Here is a 22,299-nt window from a genome sequence, read left to right as displayed (position 1 = left end):
AATGAACTTACAGAGTCTGTGATTACCTGCTCAACATCTACACAAGATCAAGCCTGTTGTAATTTTAGCCTGGATCAACGAGGTGCTCACAACTCTCCACCTTTAACCAGGGAACTGTGAGCAGTTGATAGCTGCTGGGGTATGAAGAGTTACTCTTGAGAGTGTGATCATGGATTGTTTGTCTATGCTCCAATGCATGGCCTCATACCCTTACACGTATAAGAAACATTAAGTAGATTCATTGGTTAATTGAACAAAAGAAAAAGACATAAAGTTGGGAGAGGCATGGATTAATGTGAATATTGGATGAATTGAAAGCTGGAAATTGTGTTTGGATATACTACATTGCATATATGTATAAAAACTCAAGAATAGAAAAGGAAAATTAGTAACAAATGAAGTAATATCCAAAAAATCTCTGAAAATCAAAATGTCTCTTCATAAGGGATTTACAAATCTATTTCCCTCTATTAACAGCTTCTTTCCTTGGCTCCCATGGGGAGAACCAATATACCTGTGGGATATTCTTCAGGTCATGCTATTTCAGTCTCCCAGAAAATTCCAGATCTGCAGCACTATGTAACCACTTCCTCACAGAGTCACAGTTAGCTTCCATACTAACAAATGTAGGGCTATTTTTTGCCTACAATAATGCTGCAGATGGCCTAGTTGACACTTTGGGAATGATCACATCCTATTCCGTAATGACATTGATTTAGTTTTTCTTCCTTTAGAACAAAAGGTAGGTGAAGGGGAATAGCTACAATATCAGAGAATACAAGATTCTGTTTTAAAGAAGGAGGATTTTTTGTTGTTGTTGTTGTGTGATAAAATGGTATTCATAGGCAATTATTATTTTTTTTGTCCTTAGAGTTTATATACCACATTGATAAGCAGGTCATCTACCTTGAATACTGTTCTCATTAATTCTTGTCTCCTATGTATATGTTCATTACCTTGAATATATTTACTAATATATTCAATATAATTTCAATATAATTTCCTCTGTCATCTTATAGCCTAAGCCCAGGCAACACTACTTAACTGTCATTTTATTTTGAGTGTTCTAAATAATTCTATCCTTCCTTCAACCTGTATTCTTCACCAGTATCCAAGAGTTCCTCACACTGGCCTGCTTTCTGATATGGATCATTTGCTTGAAATAATTTCTCAAGTTTTATCCTTAAATATTTAATTGATTAAAGTGTCATTAAATATAACATTTTCAATATTTTATTATCTGATCATCTTGCTACAGCTATCTTTTTTAGTTTACTTAGGCATTATATAGTCGATGGTGCTTCTGCAGTATTTTCCATACTGTTCTTATATATATTATATTAATAGCAACTGTTTTTAAGCATTTAATACAGAGTACATTCTCAGTAGATACACTTTAATTAATAAACTAATTTAATAAAATGTTACATTGAATAGAAACAAAGAGAAATAAGTTTACACTTCCCCTGACTTGGCTTCTGCAACCATTATTGATTATAATAATTGCATGATTCATGCATATATGTGCTCTTCATTTGTATGTGGCTATGTCTAAAAAATAGTAAGTGGTGAAGGTATATTAGATACATATGCTGTATATATTTTTCAAAAAATCTCATCAATATTTTCTCATGCTTAGAGGGGAAATGGAGAATAATTTGAAATAGTCTGGGCTGATTTCAAAGCCCATGCCACTCATCACTCTACTGTACTGTACTAAAGAGAATACTCTAAATTTTCTCTTATTAGAGGTGTTCATGAAGAGAAATAGAAATTTTTTTTGAGGGTTCTGGATATTTAAATTTTGCATATACTGAGTCAATATGTCTGCTATGCTATTACAGGGTCTCCTGCTCAATACACTCATGGCTTCTTAAGTAAGTATGACAATTATAATTTGTGGCTCATTCACATATCTATTACCTAGTAAAGAGCAAATTTTATATGCATTATTATATTGGCAGTTAAGGAGTGGTCTTTTTCTTCTCCAATCTCAGAGCCAGGAGTAGTTCTAGATAATTTGATTGAAAGGTGGAATTGGATTTTATGATCATACTCATTGTTATCTGACCTGCCTGCTTTCTTTGTCTAGTTATCTCTCTCTCTCTCTCTCTCTCTCTCTCTCTCTCTCTCTCTTTCTCTCTCTCTCTATCACTTTCCATAGCTTCTTTGACTGTTTCCCTTCCATTTTCTACCTTCTTCCTCATTTTTTCTACCTCTCGGATTGTTGCTTAAACTTTTAAAATGAGTGTTAATATGTACCTAAGCAAGAAAGTTTTCTCCTATGCTATGCAAGGTGTATTCTATTGTTTTGTATAGAACTTGAGAATAGACTACTAATTATAATTAGTATTAATTTTGATATGAGAAAAATTTGCATATGGAGCTCATTTAAGACAATGCAGAAAGAAAATGAGGGATTATTAGTAGTGTTTTACTCTAGAAATATTTACTCACTTTCATGACCATTGTGATCTGTGAGCAACAGAAATGAAAATGTAGAGTACATGTTAATGATCAAGGTTATTTTTATTTTATTATTATCAGTTATTTTCCACGATAGTTTACCTTCTCCATAAATGTATTGTATTTTCTAGATAGCCTGAGTGTTTTATCTCTCTATCTCTCCCTCTCTCTCTTTCTCTCTCCATATATATTTATATATGTATATAATTTTCTCTACTCACTGTATATTACATATAAAATATATCTGTATATTTTATATTACTGATACTATTTGTGCACTTTATGCTTTTCTAACTGATTTACTGAGCTGAGAACCTACAGATTTTTGACAAAATTCTAACTTTTATCACATGCTATGGTGAAAAAAACATTGTGAATTTTCATTGATTTTTTTGTCAGCATTTGTTAATTTTACAAAATGTTTTACTATGATGTTTCAATTTATTCTCATAATGTATGTTGATTCTATTTACTATTTCTCCTACTTTGTATTAAGACTTCCCCATTGTTTTAGTCTTCTTCTACATCCTTAATTTCTTCTTTCCACTCTACTTCCTAGCTCCAAAATATGATAGAAACTGTACAATATTTCTACTTCTATGTCCGAGTTACTTTAATCACAGTGGTCTCCAGTTTCATCAATTTTATTGAAATAAATATAAACTTCTTTTTTATCATTGAGTAAAAGTCAACTGTGTATATCTAACACATTCTGTTTATCCATTAATTTGCTTATGGACACCTAACTCAGTTCCACAGGTGGTTATTGTGAATAGTGACACAATGCACATGAACATTCAAGTCTCCTTGTAACATGGTAATTTACCTTGTGGGTATATAACCAACAATGATATTGCTAGAGTATATAGAAGTTATAGCATTAACTTTATGAGCAGCTTGTAAACTTATTTGCGTAGTGTCTGGATTAATTTTCTTTTGGACAGTAGTGACTAAGGGTCCTTTCCCCCATGCATTTTATCAGCATTTTTTGTTTATCTTCCCCATTATAGCCATTTTAGTTGTAGTGCAATAAAATTTCAATGCAGTTTTAATTTGCATATCAATGATGATCATGTATGTTAAGTGTTTTGAGAAGATTAAAAATGTGGAGGCAGAATATATGTTCCAATAATAAATATTCCTTAAATTTTTAAAACACTTCTGAGTTTTTTCAAATTAGCACTAAAGTAATAAGTGAAAATGATGTATGGCAGCAGCAAATATTTTCATAGATTTATTCACAGTTATTAGTCAGAGTTAATATTTTGTTTAATTATTATTATGCAAAACATTTTATGCAAATAGCAGAAAATTTGGGTCAATATTGAATTGTTAGTTTTAATACAGAAATCACATTTTAAATTTTGATATTTGCTTCTTTTTTTCTTAGGTAATTTTTTACTAGATATTCAGTTTGTAGATCAAAAATTCAGGGTCCTGGGCTCTGCTTCTTAGTTCTGAGAATAGTGTGAATATTCTGTTTATACTGTTGAGTCTCATGTTTTTTTTCTTTGTTTGTTTTGTTTTTGTTTTTCCAGCTGAATAGTAAATCCCTAGTGAAATAGTTCTAGGTGTTTACTAGGTGATTATATTTTCCCACTCAAAGCCTTGATTTCTTTTTATCAGTAGAACATCCCTTAGTCCTCTCAGCAGTGCATCACTTGTTCATGTTTCCTTCTTAACTGACTTCATTCCGTTTATTCTTCTTATGCAGGTGAACATATGGAATTTCCTTCTCTAAGATTTCACATTTCTGAGAATAAAAAAAAAGCAGAAAATGTCTTTTTGTAGACTGTGGAGTGTAGGTTCAGGAGGTGACTGCAAAGCCATTTGTCTTAACTGAATGTGCAAACACTTGGCTGAGTGGTCCTAATCTCAACAAGACTAAGACATGGTGAAAGCTTCTGGCATGCTTGAGGCAAAAAGGTAAATTAAAAAGGTGTCATCAGTTTCTGAAGCTGTGTCTACAATTGAAGGGTGTCAGAAAACTGATTCTCCATCTCAGAGTCTTCTAAGGCAATAAAATTTTTAGATCTCAAATCCACTATGAACTAACTTTAGTTCCCATAATTTTTTCTCCCCTCAACTTCGACATTCAAAAAATTAAAAGGTGTCAGTTGTTCTTCAGTACTGGATTTAGTTATATATTATCAAAGCTAAGTAAACATCTGCAGTGTTTTCATAGATTGCTTGCTAGTTCTCTTTTTTAAATTTAAAAGTGAGCTAAAAATTTGTAGCTTTGAACATACAACATACCTACATCATGTCAGACATAGCAAAGATGTTGTTATAAGATACCAGACCAGTGAGCATAAAAGCAAAATCTAAATGCTTTAAAGGGAACAAAAAAATCGAACTAAAACAACAAACAAACAAATGAAACCAACCAATCAACCAATCAACAAACAAATAAAGAATGGATGAGTAAAGTTAGGACAATGATGAAGAAAACTTCACATTTCCTCTTTTACAAGAACAGCGACGAGCATGTTAGGAAATGTGTACAATTAATGAGTTTGTAGATGTATTTGTCATCCAAGGTAAGCAGATCAGCATGTACATTAGGAGAAGAGAGAGTAAAATGTTCAATGTCTGTATATTTTTCAGGCCCAGAGAAAAACCTTCCAGGACCAGATAATAGGCTCCACAATAATCCTCTTAGTGCTATGGCGAGTAGAAGCTTACTATAATCTAGGTGGAACTTGGAAACATAGGAAAAAACAATTCAGTGGACCAGTTTGAAGCAGATTCTGATGAGAGAGAAAAAATACTGACAGAGAGCAAGATCCCAGATGATTCCAATTGTAGTCAACATACGAAGGTGTCAGATTGACAGACCCAGAAAGTAGAATGTCTACTAGAAACGAGAAAAGGGTCTTAAGAGTCATGCTTTAGAGATGCTTCATAGACATAACATTTCAAAGTTATATTATGAAGTCTGGAATATTTGTTTTACAATAATATGAGATATTCCACATTACCAAACTATACATTCAAAATGGTCAGGATGGTGATTTTATGTCCTGTTTTAAAAATCACATTTAAAAAGATATGACTTACAAGTATAGGGAGCCTGGTCAACCTGACAAAGAATGTACATTCTGCCTTTGATAAAGTAATTGCACTTCATATACTATATTAGTTTCATTTATTCAATATTAAACAATATCTTATGATTTAGACTATACAATTTAAATTCAATTCCAGCTTAAGTATTATATAGTTCTCACTTTTGGATGGAGATTCAACAATTAATTTTTAGTTTGTGTTTCCGTTTAACAGTCTTTGTGTAATTTTTATGTGAAATATGAAAATTGCAATAAAGTAAAGAACCGATTTAGAATTTCATAATCATATGTAACACTGTGGTCTTATTTACCTTTGAAGAAAATTACATTTCCCATGCATTCTTTCTATATTTGTCAGCAAACATACTTGCTTACATATTCTATTTATTGGTGTAGATATCTGTGAAAATTTTAGTTTTGTGTAATTTCCTCATTAATTTTAGGCTATTAGAGGCTTCATTGGTAGTTTTTTTAAAATGAACTTTGAATTATGCCTTTATTATACAGTATTATTGTAATCTTTATTATCATTAGTATCATTATAATTCAGTCTGTGTGATGAATTTTATAATTAGGTAGTTTTGTTTATAATATGAATGGAAGTAATCAAATTACTATAATTCCTAATAATTATGCTTTCTTGTCACTTTCTAGTTTTTATAAGTGTATCTGTAATCCAGTTGGCTGAATCAATGGATGGAGAGAACTACACAGTGGTATCTGAATTTGTGTTTCTGGGACTCACCCATTCATGGGAGATTCAGCTCCTCCTCCTTGTGCTCTCCTCTGTGCTCTACATACTAAGCATGACTGGAAACATCCTCATTGTATTCTCTGTGGCCATTGACCCTCACTAACACTCTCCCATGTACTTCCTTCTAGCAGGTCTCTCCTTCATTGATTTGGTAGCCTGTTCTGTTACTTCTCCCAAGATGGTTTATGACTTGTTTAGAAAGCACAAAGTCATCTCATTTGGAGGCTGTATCACTCAGATCTTCTTTATTCATTTAGTTGGTGGAGTGGAGCTGGTGCTACTTGTGGCCATGGCATTTGACAGATATATGGCCATATGCAAGCCCCTGCACTACCTGACCATCATGAGCCCAAGGGTGTGCATTTTGTTTCTGGGTGCTGCTTGGGCCCTGGGCATTAGTCACTCATTGTTCCAGCTGGTGTTTCTTATTGACTTACCCTTCTGTGGCCCAAATGTACTGGACAGCTTTTACTGTGATCTTCCTAAACTTCTCAGATTGGCCTGTAGAGACACCTACAAGCTGCAGTTCATGGTCACTATCAACAGTGGGTTCATCTGTGTTGGCTCTTTCTTGTTGCTTCTCATTTCTTACATCTTCATCTTGTTCAGTGTCTGGAAACATTCTTCAGGGGGTTCATCCAAAGCCCTCTCCACTCTCTCAGCTCACATCACGGTGGTGTTCCTTTTCTTTGGTCCCACTCTGTTTATATATACCTGGCCCCACCCTAACTCCCAGATAGACAAATTTCTTGCCCTTTTTGATGCGGTTCTTACTCCTTTTCTAAACCCAGTCATCTACACATTCAGAAATAAAGAGATGAAGGTAGCAATAAAGAGAGTTTTCAAAACCTTATCAACATTTAGAAATATTTCATAAATAGTATAACAACATTTTTATTTGAATAACAATTTGTCCGGTGTGAGGCATTTTTGAAATGGAATCAGTAGAGTGGATAATTAATGAGTCTTTTCACGTTCTGTATCTGAAGTGGAAATTTAAAGGTTCATTGGAAAGTCAGTTGTGTTGGATGGTGTTTTGCTGGGGCAAAGTTATGAAGGAGTGTTTTCCTGAAACAGATCCAAGTGAAAAGATGTTTGTAGACATATAAAGGAACATTTCACTGAAGTGGACACAGATTAAAGGATGTTTCACTAAGGCAGACTTGTGAAGGAAGGTTTTGGTGATGCAGACACATGTGCAAGGATGTTTTACTAAAGCAAGTGTGTGAAAGGATTCGTTATGAAGGATTCTTTGCTAACAACTCACATGTATTGGTCCACCTTACATGCATTTTGAGCTCCATTTGTCCTGACTCCATAGAGAGAAATGCACCAAAAAACTGGTGTGCTTCTTGTGGCTTTTTGCCACTTCCATGGACTCGGGCCCATTGGCACAGTGATGTCAGCTGATACAGACTCATGTGGAGTTTTGCTAAGACAGATTCACATGGTGAGGCAAGACATGTGGAGGACATCTGATGTTTGGAGGGAGTATAAATAGGATTCAGTGAACTGGGAGCAGGGCTGCTGGTAAAGCTGCCTCTGCCAAGCTTCTTGGTCTTGTGTCTTTGCTGGTCTTCATTTCATTGAGAGATTTCCAGCTGAGCACTTCATCTGGTGTCCCTGCTGGTCCAAATTTCTTCTGCTGATTTGTTTTGATTTATCTGAGGCCATCTCCCAATTCTACTGAACTGGACTGCTGGTATATTCATGAAACACTTTTTTGTTTTTTTTTTGTTTTTTTTTTGTCTTTTGCTTTATCTAGAAATCAGGGTGGTTTTTTTCTGCATTTTTAATTTATTCTTTAATCTTTTTGTTTACAGTCCATACTTTATCCCACCTTTGGTTCCACCCTTAGACTGCTCCACATCCCACACCTCCACCCCCTTCTCCAAGAGGATGCCCCCATTCCCACCCCAACCCCAGCAGACCTCTCCATTCCCTGGAGCCCCAAGTCTCTCAAGGGTTAGGTCCATCTTCCCTGCCTGAGTCCAGACCCAGAAGTCCTGTGCTGTATATGTGTTGGGGGCCTCATATCAGCTGGTGTATGCTGCCTGGTTGGTAGCTCAGTATCTAGAGATCCCAGGTGTCCAAGTTAGTTGAGACTGCTGGTCTTCCTATATGGTCACCTTACTCCTCAGCTTCTTCCAGACTTTCCCTAATTCAACCATAGGTGTCATCTGCTTCTGTCCATTCATTGGGTGCAAATATCTGCATCTGACTCTTTCAGCTGCTTATTGGGCCTTTTGGAGGGCAGTTATGATAGGCCTCTTTAGTATGCACACCATAGCAACAGTAATAATGTCAGGCCTTGGAGCCTCCCTCTGAGCTGGATCCCAATTTGGGCCTGTCACTGGACCTCCTTTTTCTCGGGATCTTCTTCAGTTTTGTTCTTGAAGTTCTTTCAGACAGGAACAATTCTGGATTAGAGTTTTTGACTGTGGAATGGCAACCCCATCCTTCCACTTGATGTGGATAGAGCTGCTGCTGCTGACCTGTGAACTGTACTGTTGATTTCCTGACAACCTAGATGGGATTTACTCCAAAGAACAATTTCTAAACAGGTCCATTTCCTGTATCCTTTCTTTTCTACTACCTCTGGTGGGTGGTGGGCTAGAAGGGAGGTTAAAGTGTTTAAGAACCATTATTAAAACTAGGCACTGAGAAAAATTAAAGCTACACTTAATAATGTTTTTGTATATTCAAAGAAGGAAGATTCATTTAAATAAAACTGTTGATTAAGATAGTGTGTATAAATATGCAGCAATTATACTCAATTTCCAGCTTATTTTTGATTTTATTTTATTTCAAAATTATCAGCTTATTATTGTTTTTCAAGCTACTTATATTCTTACTAAAATACTAATTCTTCACCTGTCATTATATATTTTTACTTTCAATAATGATGGTGATTTTCTTCTTTCTTCAGTGTTAAAAAATATCCTTGTCTTATAAGAAAATTATGACTATTACAAGCTATCATCTTTCACTTTAATATTCTTAGGCAGACACATCACATCCAGCTTCTCTCCCAGCCAGATCCCGTAGAGTATTTCCCAGGGTCTAGGTTAGTGAATATCTATGACCCTTCCTTGAATGCAATCTTCTTAATGTGGAAGATAAAGCCAAGGTCCCAAATCAAGTTCCCTAGCTTATTCTAGCCACTCTGCCTTCTCTACAACCAATCTTTAGGCTTTGCCCAGAACATACCCTGTCTGTGTTGCAACCTATGCTTCCCTCCAATATCACATCCAAATTTCCTCTCTGCCATATGTATCTCCACACTCAGGTGTGGGCCAGGATGCACATTTTGTTCCAGTCCCATTTTTTTTACCTGATTTTATTTAATATAAGCTATTTCCACCCTCTAGACCCAACCCACTCATGCATTCTCTATTTTGCTCTAACTTGCTCTGTCCGTATCAACCATACAGCTAACAAAAGAAGTCCACTTGACTAGATCTCATTGAAAAAATAGATCAAGCCTTTATCTCTCATCAAAATCTACCAGTTCTATAGAATATTTGTCAGTGAAAACTACCTAGGTGAATTGCAGGACACATATTTTAAGAGAAAAATCATAAACTTTATCAAAGAATTCAAGGAATTTATAGAAGATAGAAAAAACAGATCAAAGAAATTAAGAAGAAAGAACTTATGAAGAATAAATGACCAAATGATTCTGAAAAAAAAAAAAAACCCACAAGCATAAGTCTGATGGAAATGATGAAGAGAATGCAGAAATTGAGAACAGAATTCAATAAGAAGATAGAACTTTAAAAAGAACTCAAGCTGAAATGGAGATGAAATGAAAAATTTCAATCTTTCCAATAATTCAATTAGAAACAAAACAAAACAAAACCCTACAATTATAATGAATCTGGTGTAATTTTGATAGGTCTGCCTTTATATGCTATTTGGCCTTTTCCCCTTGCTGCTTTTAAAATTCCTTCTTTGTTTTGTATATTTTGTGTTTTGATGTAGAGGGAGGATTTTCTTTTCTGCTCCAATCTGTTTGGTGTTCTGTAAGCTTCTTTTACCTTTATAGGCATCTCTTTTTTAAGTTTGGGAAATTTTCTTCTATGATTTTGTTGAAGATGTTTTCTGGGCCTTTCAGCTGGGACTTCCTATTGTTCTTAGGCTTGGTCTTTTCATAATGTCCCAAATTTCCTGGATGATTTGTGTCATGAACATTTTTGATTTTGCATTTTCTTTGATATATTGATTTCTTTTATCCTATATCATATACCTAAGATTCTCCCTTCTAGCTTCTGTATTCTGTTGATGATGATTACATCTATAGCTTCTGTTCTTTTTCCTATGTTTTCTATTTCCAGGATTACCTCAGTTTATGTATTTCACTTTTCAGGTCTTGGTCAGTTTTATTGATATCCTTCACCTGTTTGATTATATTTTCATGTAATTTTTTATGCTTATTTGCTTCCTCTTTTAATGCTTCTACATGTTTGAATCTATTTTCCTGTATTTTCTTAAGAGATTTATTTATCTCTCCTTAAAGGCCTTTATGCCATCTTTATAAAATGGAATTTAAGATCATTTTGTGCTTCAGTTTCATTAGGAAATCCAGAGTTTGTTATAGCATGATAGCTGGACTCTGGTGATGTCATATAAGACCTGGGTCTTGTGGATTTTGTTCTTATGCTATTCTTTAGGCATCTGGTTTTCCCTGGTGATGGCTAGATAATCCTGATGGCAGCAGGATGTCTTGGGATGATGGAACAGCCCTTGACCAGACAATGAGGGTCAGGGTACCTATCTCTGTTAGCTGTGCCTCAGGTCGACCCCACCTTTCAGGCTGTGTCCTAGGAGGACCCTACTCTACATGCTGTGTCTCAATCAAACCCAACTGGGATAGCAGAGAGATCTGACTCTGTAGGCTGTGTCTTAGGTGTTCCAAATGGGAGGGTGGGTGGATCCAACTAGGATAAAATTGGTTAGGCAGTTGAAGCTGGTTAGATTTGGGGTCTCTCAAGGTGTTCATAGGGAGACAGGATGCTATTGGGGTCTTGAAGTGCTCCTCTGGACCAAAGAGCTTGCCCAGAGAGAAACAATGGGATTCAGAAGACCACATGCCACTCACTTCTGCCATTGAAGTTCTAGAGCAGTAAGACAACAAAAGGAGATCAAAGGGATACAAATTATAAAGGAAGTAGTCAAAGTATCATTATTTACAGATGATAAAATAGTACACACAAGTGACCCCTAAAATTCTACCAGAGAACTCCTATAGTTGATAAACACCTTCAGCAAAGGGGCAAAATTAACTTAAAGAAATCAGTAATCCTCCTTATACAAATAATGAACAGGCTAAGAAAAAATTAAGGAAACAACATCCTTCACAATAGCCACAAATAATATAAAATATCTTGATGTAACTCTAATCAAGCAAGTGAAAGACCTGTATGACAAGAACATCAGGTGCCTGAAAAAAAAATTAAGAAAGATATCAGAAGATGAAAATATGTCTCATGTTCATATAGTAGTAGGATTAATGTAGTGGAAATCACCATCTTACCAAAAGCAATCTATAGATTGAATGTAATTCCCATTAAAATCCAAACACTATTTATTTATTTATTTATTTATTTATTTATTTATTTATTGTTCAATGAAAATCAGGATTTGTAAGGTAGAAATATTTAATACCATTTTCAGGTTAACATTAAGATCCAGTCATTAAAATGAAAGCAGTGTTTGACAAACAACTTGACACTGGCACACGTGTCTTCTCAAGTGTGCCTGCCCTTGTCCAACACAGGGTTGACAATTCACTCTTTGCATCAACAGAAGCTGAGTGCTACTTTTAGCTTTAATTGAATTAAAAAAAACTAAAAGCAATCAACCAAACAAAACCCCTTGCAGTTTTTCAGTGTATGAATATCTGAAAATTCTTCCTTGTGAAAGTATATTCCTTTGAAGAGGAAAAAGGTATAAAAGATGCAAAAAAAAAAAAAAAAAAAAAAAAAAAAAAAAAAAAAAAAAAAAACCAAAAACAAAAAACAAAAAAAAAAAACCAAAAAAAAAAAAAAAAAAAAAAAAAAAAAAAAAAAAAAAAAAAAAAACCAACCCATCCTCACCCCTTCCAAAATGTTATTTCTCTAGGTGGGTAAAAATTGAATTGACTTTGAAAGTTCATAATGGGCTCTTCATGAATGCAAATTTCTCCACAAAACAGCATGCTGTTAAAGAGTGTGCAGTATGAAGGAAATGCCATAATGTTTACTAATGGGACTGGCAAAATATAGTCATTTTGTAAGGTAAGGCAGAGTTTAATAAATAAACCTTCCTCCAGCTCAGACTGGGATAATGTCTGCTCAGGTCTCCAGATGTGTGGTTGTAGCAAGCTGGAACTTGGCTACACCATATATATGAGGGTGTTGATATCATCCCCATCCCTCCTGATGTACTTGTGTTCAATCAGCCATTCAATTTGCTCTTTTATTATCTTCATTTGTGGCAAGAATGTGTTTTTCAAAATTTCAACTAATTCAGTCTGTAGTTGAGCATTGCTAATTTTCTTTCTCATTTTCATTATTTGTATGATGGCTTCCTGGGTACTTAATATTCTTAGTTGAACTATCTCTTCATTTTCTTCTCTCTTTTGTTCTGTAGTGGGCTGCAAATGTCCAGTCAAGTTGATTTTTCTCGTTTTCTGTACTTTTTCATTTTTTATTAAACTGAAGTCCTGGTTCACTGAGAAGACAGTACCTTCTGTAAACCTGTGGGTAAGTTGACTTGAAGGTAATACAACAAAACTTGCCATTTGAGCTTGGAAAAAGCTACTAAAGACCATAAAGTCCTAAGTTTAGGCTCAGGGAGTTTCATTGCAAGTTTTAGATTTTCAAAGATGATTTTTTTCTCTAGACCCTTGGTTCCATGCAAACAACACAGCCAACTGAAACATGGTAATGTCCAAATCATATTGACCTACTTCATTTTTAAATGTTATAATACCATTTTTTTTTTTGTAAAATTCTTCTACTTCAGGTATCAAATCCTCCAGTTCAGTAGGAAGTGAGAAAAGACTTTCTCAGAGCTTCTAGACCAAGTACCAGCATTCAAAATCTTTATAGTAAATGAATCAGCTGGTAATGCCATTTTATTATTTTTGTGCATTTCCTTAAAAGCTTGGCTCAAGACTCCAGATACTTTTATGTCCTGAAACATTCTAGCAAGCTTGTTCACACAATCTGCTGGCATCCCAACTTCTCTTAGCCACTCTACCATGTTTTCTTCAATCTCACTACCAGCAGAGATGTCCAATATGAGATGTTGAATAATACGAGCTCTGTGATACCTCATAAAAACATCTTTGTTTTGTACGTACTTAAGTACCAAGAGCATTTCTTTAAGCTTTGCTTCAACCTCCTCAGATGTTAGTTTTTTTCTTAATGATGTTTTCCTTAACAGCATGTCACAGTAATTGGCAACTCAGGGCATTTTGATGCAGGCTGAGTTTTCAACCCCACTCCTTTTTGCTTCAAAGGCAATTCAAGTTTAAATATAGTGGCATCATTAACCACTGCTTTATATGCCTATCTCTTCCAGTAAAGAAACAAGGATCATCCTTGTTTACTGAATCATTAAACAGCATAAGTAATTGCTCCACATACTTCTCAGAGTCAGTAGTGATGTTTTTAGCAGCTGTCACCATGTCTGATAGGCCAGCACTTACGATGTGCTCCTCCAAATCCTTCAACATTGGCTCTATCCCATTAGGAACTTTGTCCATCAATGAAAACATCAAATGAAACTTTTCAGTTTCATTTTGCTTGATCATTCCTTGGCATTCTGCTAAAATCGTGTCTTTAAATGAGGTCACCAGTGCATTTACACAGCATTCCATAAGTGCTTCAACAGAGTTACATTCTTGTCTCATTTCTAAGTATTGGAGTGCTCATTTTTCTTCTTGTAATTTAGCATCTGCATATTTCATGTAATTCTGCGCACCATTTTGCTGTAAATACGAGGGTGCCTGTGTTCTGTAAAATCTCTCTGTTGAGTCCATGTATGCCTTCTCAAAATTATCCCTATAGATCTGAAGCTTGTCCTCAGGATTAGAACAAAGATTAACATAGGACTCTTGCACTCCTATTTTAATGTTAGCTAGGAATCAAATGCTTCCCCTAATCTCTCAGTATACATCAGCTTCATTGCATTATCCCGTAGTCTGTTCTTTATATTTGAAAAAAATCAACTCATTCCATGTATCAAGTATGAGCTTTAGAACAATACTCTCTTCCGTATTTGGTTTTTTATTGCTGCTTTGTTTACCCAATAATGTCACCTCTAGTTGACAACACTGTGTGAAGGATTTTTGCCATTCAACGATACATGCCTTTAGCAAAGCTGTGACATATTGATGGCTCAGGACACATGCCTGTGGTTGCTTAATAAACTGAAGGATATCTTCTTTTAAAGCCTGATGAATTTATGATGAGCCTTAATCCTCCTTTCTCTCTCTCTTCATTTTGTCTGTTTCCTAGCCCTTGCAAATCTTGAGGTTATTTATTTATTTATCCTGAACTTGAAAGAACAATTCTCAACTTCATATCTTTTTTTTTTTTTTTTTTTTTTTTTTTTTTTTGAGACAGGGTTTCTCTGTTTAGTCCTGGCTGTCCTGGATTCACTCTGTAAACCTAGGGGATCTGTACTCCACTTTTTGGTGTGTTGATGTATAGTTTCTTGAGCTCTTTATATATTTTGGAAATTGACCCTCTGTCAGATGTGCATTGGTGAAAAATCCCCCATTCTGTAGGCTTCCATTTTGTCTTATTGATGGTGTCTTTTCCTTTACAGAAGCTTTTCAGTTTCATGAGGTCTGATTTATTAATTATTGATCTTAGTGCTTGTGCTATTCATGCTTTGTTTAGGAAGTTGTCTCCTGTGTCAATAGGTTCAAGGGTAAGTTCTTTATTAAATAGATATTGGGAGAATGGACAACTTTATTTTATTCCTGATTTTAGAAAAAAAAATCCTTTGAGCTTCTTTTCATTTAAGTTGATGTTGGTTATGGGCTTTATGTAAACTTTCTTTATTATGTTGAGGTTTGTTCCTTTTATCCCTAATCTCTCCAGGACTTTTATCATGAAGGTCTGTTGGATTTTGTCATAGGCCTTTTCTGCATCTAATGAGATGATCATGTAGTTTTTGTCTTTAGTCTGTTTATATAATGGATTATATTTTTCCACCTTTGTTGAACTGTCTGTGCATCTCTGGGATGATATCTACATGATTATGGTGAATGATTTTTTTTGATGTGTTCTTGGATTCAGTTTGCTAATTATTTGGGAGATAGTGTTGCAAATCTCTTTCTGTTTCAGTATTCATATGGTTTAGGTATAAGGGGTAATTATAGCCCCATAAAGCAATTTGGAAATATTTTTTGTGTTTCTATTTTGTGGAGTAATTTGAAGAATATTGGCATTAATTCTTCTTTGAAAGTCTGGAAGGATTCTGTGCTAAATCCATATAGCCGTGGGCTTGTTTTAGTTGGGAGATTTTAAATTATTGTTTCTATTTCACTCTGTGTTACAGTTATATTTAAATTGCTTATCTGATCTTGGTTTAACTTCAGTATGTTGCATATATGAAGAAATTTATTCATTTATTTTAAAATTTACAATTTAGTAGAGTACAGATTTAAAAAAAGCAACACATGACATGTCCTCATCACCAACTGAGCTACAAATGTATAATCTGTCATGCCTGAAAAAAAATGATAGGGCAATGGTGGCACAAAACTTGTGAGAGTAGCCAACCAATATATGATTTGACCTAAGAACTACTCAATGAGAAAGAATCCACACCCAACACTGCTTAGGTAACCAAGAATCATAGGCTTGATAGATAAGAGATGACAGGGTAAGACCAAATATTACCAATATTAGAGAATCTATAAAATGATGTCTAATGATTTACTGTTATACTCATAGATCAGGGCTATATCTAGTCATCATCAAAGAGGCTTCCTTTGGCAGCATATAGAAACAGATACAGTGACCCACAGCCAGACATTATGAAAAGAAAGAGTGTAAATTAGAGGCTTCCATCAAACCTATTCCCTCAGAGTTCTGGGAATCTCTTGGAAGAGGGGTCAGAAAGAGTGTAAGAGGCAGAGGGGATAGAGGGCACCAGGTAAACAAGGCCCTATGAATTAACTAAGCAGGTGGTTATGAGCTCACAGAGACTGAAACAGCAATCACAGGCCTACATGGATCTATACCAGGTCTTCTGTATATGTGTTATAGCTATTAGTCTAACAGTTTTATGTAACTCTTGACTATGAGAACAAGTGGGTCTCTGACTCTTGTGGCTGCTCTTGGGACTCTTTTTTTCTCCTGTTGGGTTGCTATGTCATCCTTCTTTGATAAGAAAGTTTATGCTTCATCTTATTATATTTTATTTTGTCATGTTTGGTTATTATTTTTTAGAAGTCTGTTCTTTTCTAATAAGAGATAGAAAGGCAGCATATCCAGACGGGAGTGTAGGTATAATGCTTTTGTGCATTGTGTAAAGGGTAAAGGTAATCTTTGTGTTATTCAAATGCTTGTTTCTCTGCTCTCATATCTTGTTTCAATTAGGACACAGAATTGCGATGATTATATCAAGAATATTCTATGAGTTTGTGGCATAATTCACATGTGAGTTTGTGTAAACAATTCTTATTATTTATTCTCTGCCTTGTCAATAAATGCTGATCACCTAATGGTTGGATAGAAGAGAGAATAGGACAGGACTTCTGCCAGTCAAGAGAAGGAAAGGAAGAGAGGAGGAGGAGTTTCAGTTTGAGCCACAATGAACGGATTTGGAGAGAATCCATAAAAACACAACTGAAGCCCAAAGTCAGACCAATATTAAAATGCAGGTATAATTGGAATTTGAGTAGGAAGAAGCCAGATTATCTTAGAGGACTAATAGGCCCATACTGCCTGGGTATTTCAGTGAACCTTTAAAATAAATCTTGTTTTTTTTTCTTTGTCATTATTGGGAACTAGCTAGGATAAAGAAATAACAATGGTCAGATTAATTCTTTGTTTATAATATAATTTGTGTATATTAAAACCATTCATTTTACAGGAGAAAGGTTGGGAAGGAACTGAGAGAAATGGAAGAAAGGGGAATCTATAATCAAGATATATTGTATAAGAAAAAAACTACTTTCTTTTTTATTGAATATTTTTTTATTGAATATTTAATTTATTTATATTTCAGATGCCATTTCTTTTCCCCTCCTTAGAGCCCCCATATTCCATTCTCCCTTCTTCTTTTTGCTTTTATACCATTTTAATTACATGCAAGTATTAAGGTCAGTTCTAGGCTGTTTGCAACAGATGCAAATAGTCAAGGAACAAACATGACAATAAACACAAATAATCAAAGAACAAGCAAGGCAATAAACAAAATTCTAAGAACACTCCTGTGATCATTGTTTCTAGGGGATTATCAGAATGACCAAAATATTTGAGCAACTTCCCTCTCCTAGCCCAAATTTATTTTCATGTCTGAAGCCCACTTCCTTGTTCTAGCCTAAGATTTAGATTCCTGCCTGAGATTACTTCTTTGTTCTAGCCTAAGATTTAGATTCCTGCCTGAAATTACTTCTTTGTTCTAGCTTAATGTCAGATTCCTGCCTGAAACCCACTTCCTTGTCCTTGGCCATGTCATATTCCTGCCAAGCAGCCCATTTCCTTGTCCTTGGTCAATGTCAGATTCTTGCCAAGCAGCCCCAAAGCTCTCTATCTTCCTCTCTTTTTATTTCATAAACATGACTGAGCCTGCCCTAGGTCATTCTGACAAGAATGTCTTCCTTACTTATCATGGAAAATGCATTATCAAAAGTAGTGCACTTCTGTCTTAGGTTGATAAGTCTCTGTGCAGAATTTTGCCCATCCTTGGTTTGCCAGCCTGTTAATTTAATAACTCTGTCTGGGTATCCATCTTCAGGTTCAAGCCATGTACTTTGGCTGTCTACATGTTGATGTTGACTAGTGAGGGGAAATTTGAGGGTGGGGAGGTGGGAGTGGGTGGATGGGTGGGAACACACCTTCATAGAAATAAAAGGAGGGAGGATGAGATAAGGGGTTTCTTGGGTGCGGGGATGGGGAAAGGAATAACATCTGAAATATAGGTAAATAAAGTATTCAATAATAAAAAAACAAAACAAAAATGAGAAACAAACAAACCAAAAACAGATAATGGAACTGGCTATCACAGTGGAACATTTGAGTTTTTGATCTTAGCCATTTTGACTGTTGTGAGGTAGAATTTTAGGGTCATTTTGATTAGCATTTCCCAGATGACTAAGGGTCTTGAACATTTCTTTAAGTGCTTCCTGGCCATTTGAGTTACCTCAGTTGAGAATTCTCTGTTTAGCTCTCTGCCCCATTTTTAATAGGGTTATTTGATTGTCTGGAGTCTTATTTCTTGAGTTCTTTCTATATATTAGATATTAGCCCTCTATTGGTTGGAGGATTGGTAAAGATCTTTTCCCAGTATGTTGGTTGCTGTTTTTCTCTATTGACAGTGTCTTTTGCTGTACAGAAAGAAGCTTTGCAATTTTATGAGGTTCCATTTGTAAATTCTTGATCTTAGAGCATAAGCCATTGGTGTTCTGTTCAGAAACTTTTCCCCTCTGCCCATGTGCTTGAGGCTTTCCCCAACTTTCTCTTCTATTAGATTCAGTGTATCTGATTTTACGTGGAGGTCCTTTATCCACTTAGACATGAGCTTTGTACAGGGAGAAAAGAATGGATCAATTTGCATTCTTCTACATGTTGACTGCCAGTTGAACCAGCACTATTTGTTGAAAATGCTGTCTTTTTTCCACTGAATGGTTTTAGCTCCTTTGTCAAAGATGAAGTGACCATAGGTGCATGGGTTCATTTCTGGGTCTTCAATTCTATTCCATTGATCTACCTGCCTGTCACTGTACCAATACCATGCAGTTTTATCACTACTGCTCTGTAATACAGCTTGAGGTCAGAGATGGTGATTTCCCCAGAAGTTTTTTTATTGTTGAGAATAGTTTTTGCTATCCTGAATTTTTTGTTATTCCAATGAATTAGAGAATTGCTCTAACTCAATGAAGAGTTGAGTTGAACTTTTGATGGGGATTGTAACAAATCTGTATATTGCTTTTGGCAAGATGTCCATTTTTACTGTATTAATCCTGCCAATCCATGAGCATGGGAGATCTTTTCATCTTCTGAGGTCTTCTTCAATTTCTTTCTTCAGAGACTTGAAGTTCTTGTTATACAGAACTTTCACTTGTTTGGTTAGAGTCACATCAAGATATTTTATATTATTTGAGACTATTGTGAAAGTTGTCGTTTCACTAATTTCTTTCTCATCCCTTTATCCTTTGAGTATAGGAAGGCTACTGATTTGCTTGAGTTGATTTTATATCCAGCCACTTTGCTGAAGTTGTTTATCAGGTGTAGGAGTTCTCTGGTGGATTTTTTTGGGGTCATTTAGGTATAGTATCATATCATCTGCAAATAATGATTTATTTTGGATCTTTTATCTTTGTCTTTTAGTAAATTTGGGTAGAAGTTTATCAATATTATTGATTTTCTTAAAGAACCAACTTTTCATTTCATTGAATCTTTGTAATTTTGTTGTTGTTTCTATTTTATTGCTTTGTGGTTGAGCAGTAGAAGAGGTAGGCTGAGTGAGGAGTTGTGCTGGGGGCCACTTCCCTTGGGGTGTGAGGGGGAGAGAAGCTGCTTCTTCTTTCATCTCCTCCTCAGTCTTCTCCTCCTCAGTCTGGTTTGTCTTGAGGCAGAATAGACCATCCCACCATGGTCCCAGGTGCCATCAGTGGCTATTCACATCAGGCTGTTCTTAACTCTTTTGAGTCTCCAATTCTGCCTCTCCTTATTGTGCTCATATCATTTTATTTCTCTTCCATTTCTCCACCACTTACTTGTTCTTCTTAGTGGTGCCTGGGGTCTCTGAGTGTATGAGATCATTTCAGGAATGGTCTCAGAAGTGCTATGCTTCAATCATGTGTTGGGAGGTGTGATTTTGGACATGTTCTTCCTGACCCCTAGCCTATGTGGGCCCAGTCTGGTGGTCATCACAGGCTCACTTTTTACCTGACCTGCCCAAATGACCTTTTAGAGGGTCCTCTGTTTCAGGCTTACTCCTGTCTGGGGCCTAGGTAAGGTTCTTCTAGTCTCTGGCTTGTGTCCCCATACTGGGAGCCCATCTAGGCCTGCCTAGTGCCAGACTTGCAGTTGTCCCAGGCTTGCTTTTTTTTTCTGGGAATGTTAGGCTAGTAATCGTTTAGATGTTCATAGGTCAAAACAATGAACATAGGCATGCCCTCTCTTCTCTCTGCCACCTACTTATATACATATGACATAGTAGCCACATCTGCAATGCCTTTAGATACAGAACTCTGTTTTTTTTCTTTTTTTCTGTAGGCACTTAGTGCTCTGAATTTGCCTTGTAGAACGGTCTTCAATGTTTCCCATAGTTTTTGCTATGTTGTGTGTTTTCCTTTACATTCAACTCTAAAAAGTTTTTAATTTTCTTCATAACTCTTGTCTTGGCCTATTTTTATTCAGTAGTAAGATCCCAGGAGTTTGTGTAGCTTCTGTTGTACTTGATACACAGCTTTAATCTATGGTGGTCAGGTAATATGCAGGATCTTTTTTCAGTTTTATTTTTATCTATTGAGCCTTGAATTTTGTCCAAATAGGTGGTCAATTCTGTATAAAGCTTGATGAGCCTCTGAGAAGAATGTGCATTCTTTTGTGTTTGGAAAAATGTTCTGTAAATATGTTAAGTCTATTTGAATTGTGAAGTCATTTAGCTCCAGCATATCTTTGTTTGGTTTCTGTCTGGGTGATCTGTTTATTGGTGAGAGTAGGGTATTGAAATCCACCATTATCAATGTGTGAGGGTTAATGTATAATTTAGTAGCATTTCTTTTACAAACTTGGGTGCTCTTTTATTTGCTGCATAAATGTAGGTCTAAACATTTCAGTATTCTTGGTTGATTTTTTCCTGTGATGAATATATAATAATCTTCCTTATCTATCATAGTTTTTATTTGAAATCTATTTTGACCATTATAAAAATGGCTACACCTGCATGCTTCTTGTGTCCATTTGCTTGCAATATCCTTTTCCAGCCTTTTAACCTGAGGTGATGTTTATCCTTGATGGTGAGGTGTGTTTACTGGGTATAGCAGAATAAATCCTGTTTTCTAATCCTATCTTTTTATTTGGTAATTGAGAATTTTAATACAGAGAATTATCAATGAGCAGTGTTTATTGATTCCTTATAATTTGTTGATACAATATCGATTCCTCTTATCTTTTTTATTAACTGGTCTGGGTATTTGTTGTATTTTCTTGGGTATAGCTAACCTTTTCAAGTTGAAGGTTTTTTTTTTTTTTTTTTTTTTTTTTTTTTTTTTTCTAGAGCCTTCTGTAAATCAGGAGTTGTAGATAGATACTGCTTTTATTATTCTGGATTTTTTTTTTTTGCTTTCTGCATCTATTATAATTAAAATTTTGCTGAGTATAGTAGTCTGTGCTGACATTCAGGCTTCTAGAGTCTTCATTGAAATGTCAGGTGTTACTCTAACATGTCTGCTTTTACATATTAACCTTATTGCTTTTCATATTCTTCCTTTGTTCTGTATGTTTAGTTTTTTTATTATTATATGCTGTGGGGAATTTATTTTCTATTTCAGTTTATTTGATTTTCTGTATGCTTCTTATACCTTAAAAAGTACATCATTCTTCAGGTTAGGGAACTTTCTTCCAAAATGTTGTTGAAAATGTTTTTGTACTGTTGACCTGGTTTTCTTCTTCTTTTTTTTTTTTTTTTTTTAAAAATTTCCTATTAGTTATAGAATTTGTGTATTCACAAATTGTCCCAGTTTTCCTAGACCTTTTATGCCTGGATTGTTTTTTATATTTAACATTTTCTTTGATTTAGGTATAAATTTCTTATATATTGTCCTCAATACCC

At 35.2% G+C, this 22,299-nt stretch overlaps 1 protein-coding gene, 1 non-coding gene and 1 pseudogene across 2 annotated transcripts; 1 reads left to right on the top strand and 2 right to left on the bottom strand.

Moving 5' to 3' along the window:
- The first annotated feature begins 6,197 nt into the window (after positions 1–6,197).
- Positions 6,198–8,990, top strand: LOC117703686 (olfactory receptor 4F3/4F16/4F29-like). The gene is given in 1 exon segment (XM_076928285.1): positions 6,198–8,990. A coding segment is annotated over 1 exon segment (939 nt). The 5' UTR covers positions 6,198–6,226; the 3' UTR covers positions 7,166–8,990.
- Positions 8,991–12,664: 3,674 nt separating this feature from the next.
- On the bottom strand, positions 12,665–14,779 carry LOC117703204 (cullin-5 pseudogene; annotated as a pseudogene).
- A 5,799-nt stretch (positions 14,780–20,578) lies between these two features.
- Positions 20,579–20,710, bottom strand: LOC117704794 (small nucleolar RNA SNORA17). Its single transcript, XR_004606322.1, has one exon. It is a non-coding gene; the product is annotated as a small nucleolar RNA SNORA17 (small nucleolar RNA).
- Positions 20,711–22,299: the final 1,589 nt, after the last annotated feature.

The sequence above is a fragment of the Arvicanthis niloticus genome, chromosome 2 (assembly GCF_011762505.2).
Source record: "Arvicanthis niloticus isolate mArvNil1 chromosome 2, mArvNil1.pat.X, whole genome shotgun sequence".
NCBI lineage: Eukaryota > Metazoa > Chordata > Mammalia > Rodentia > Muridae > Arvicanthis > Arvicanthis niloticus.
Note: the sequence above shows the minus strand (reverse complement) of the source record. Positions and strands in the feature narration are given on the sequence as shown.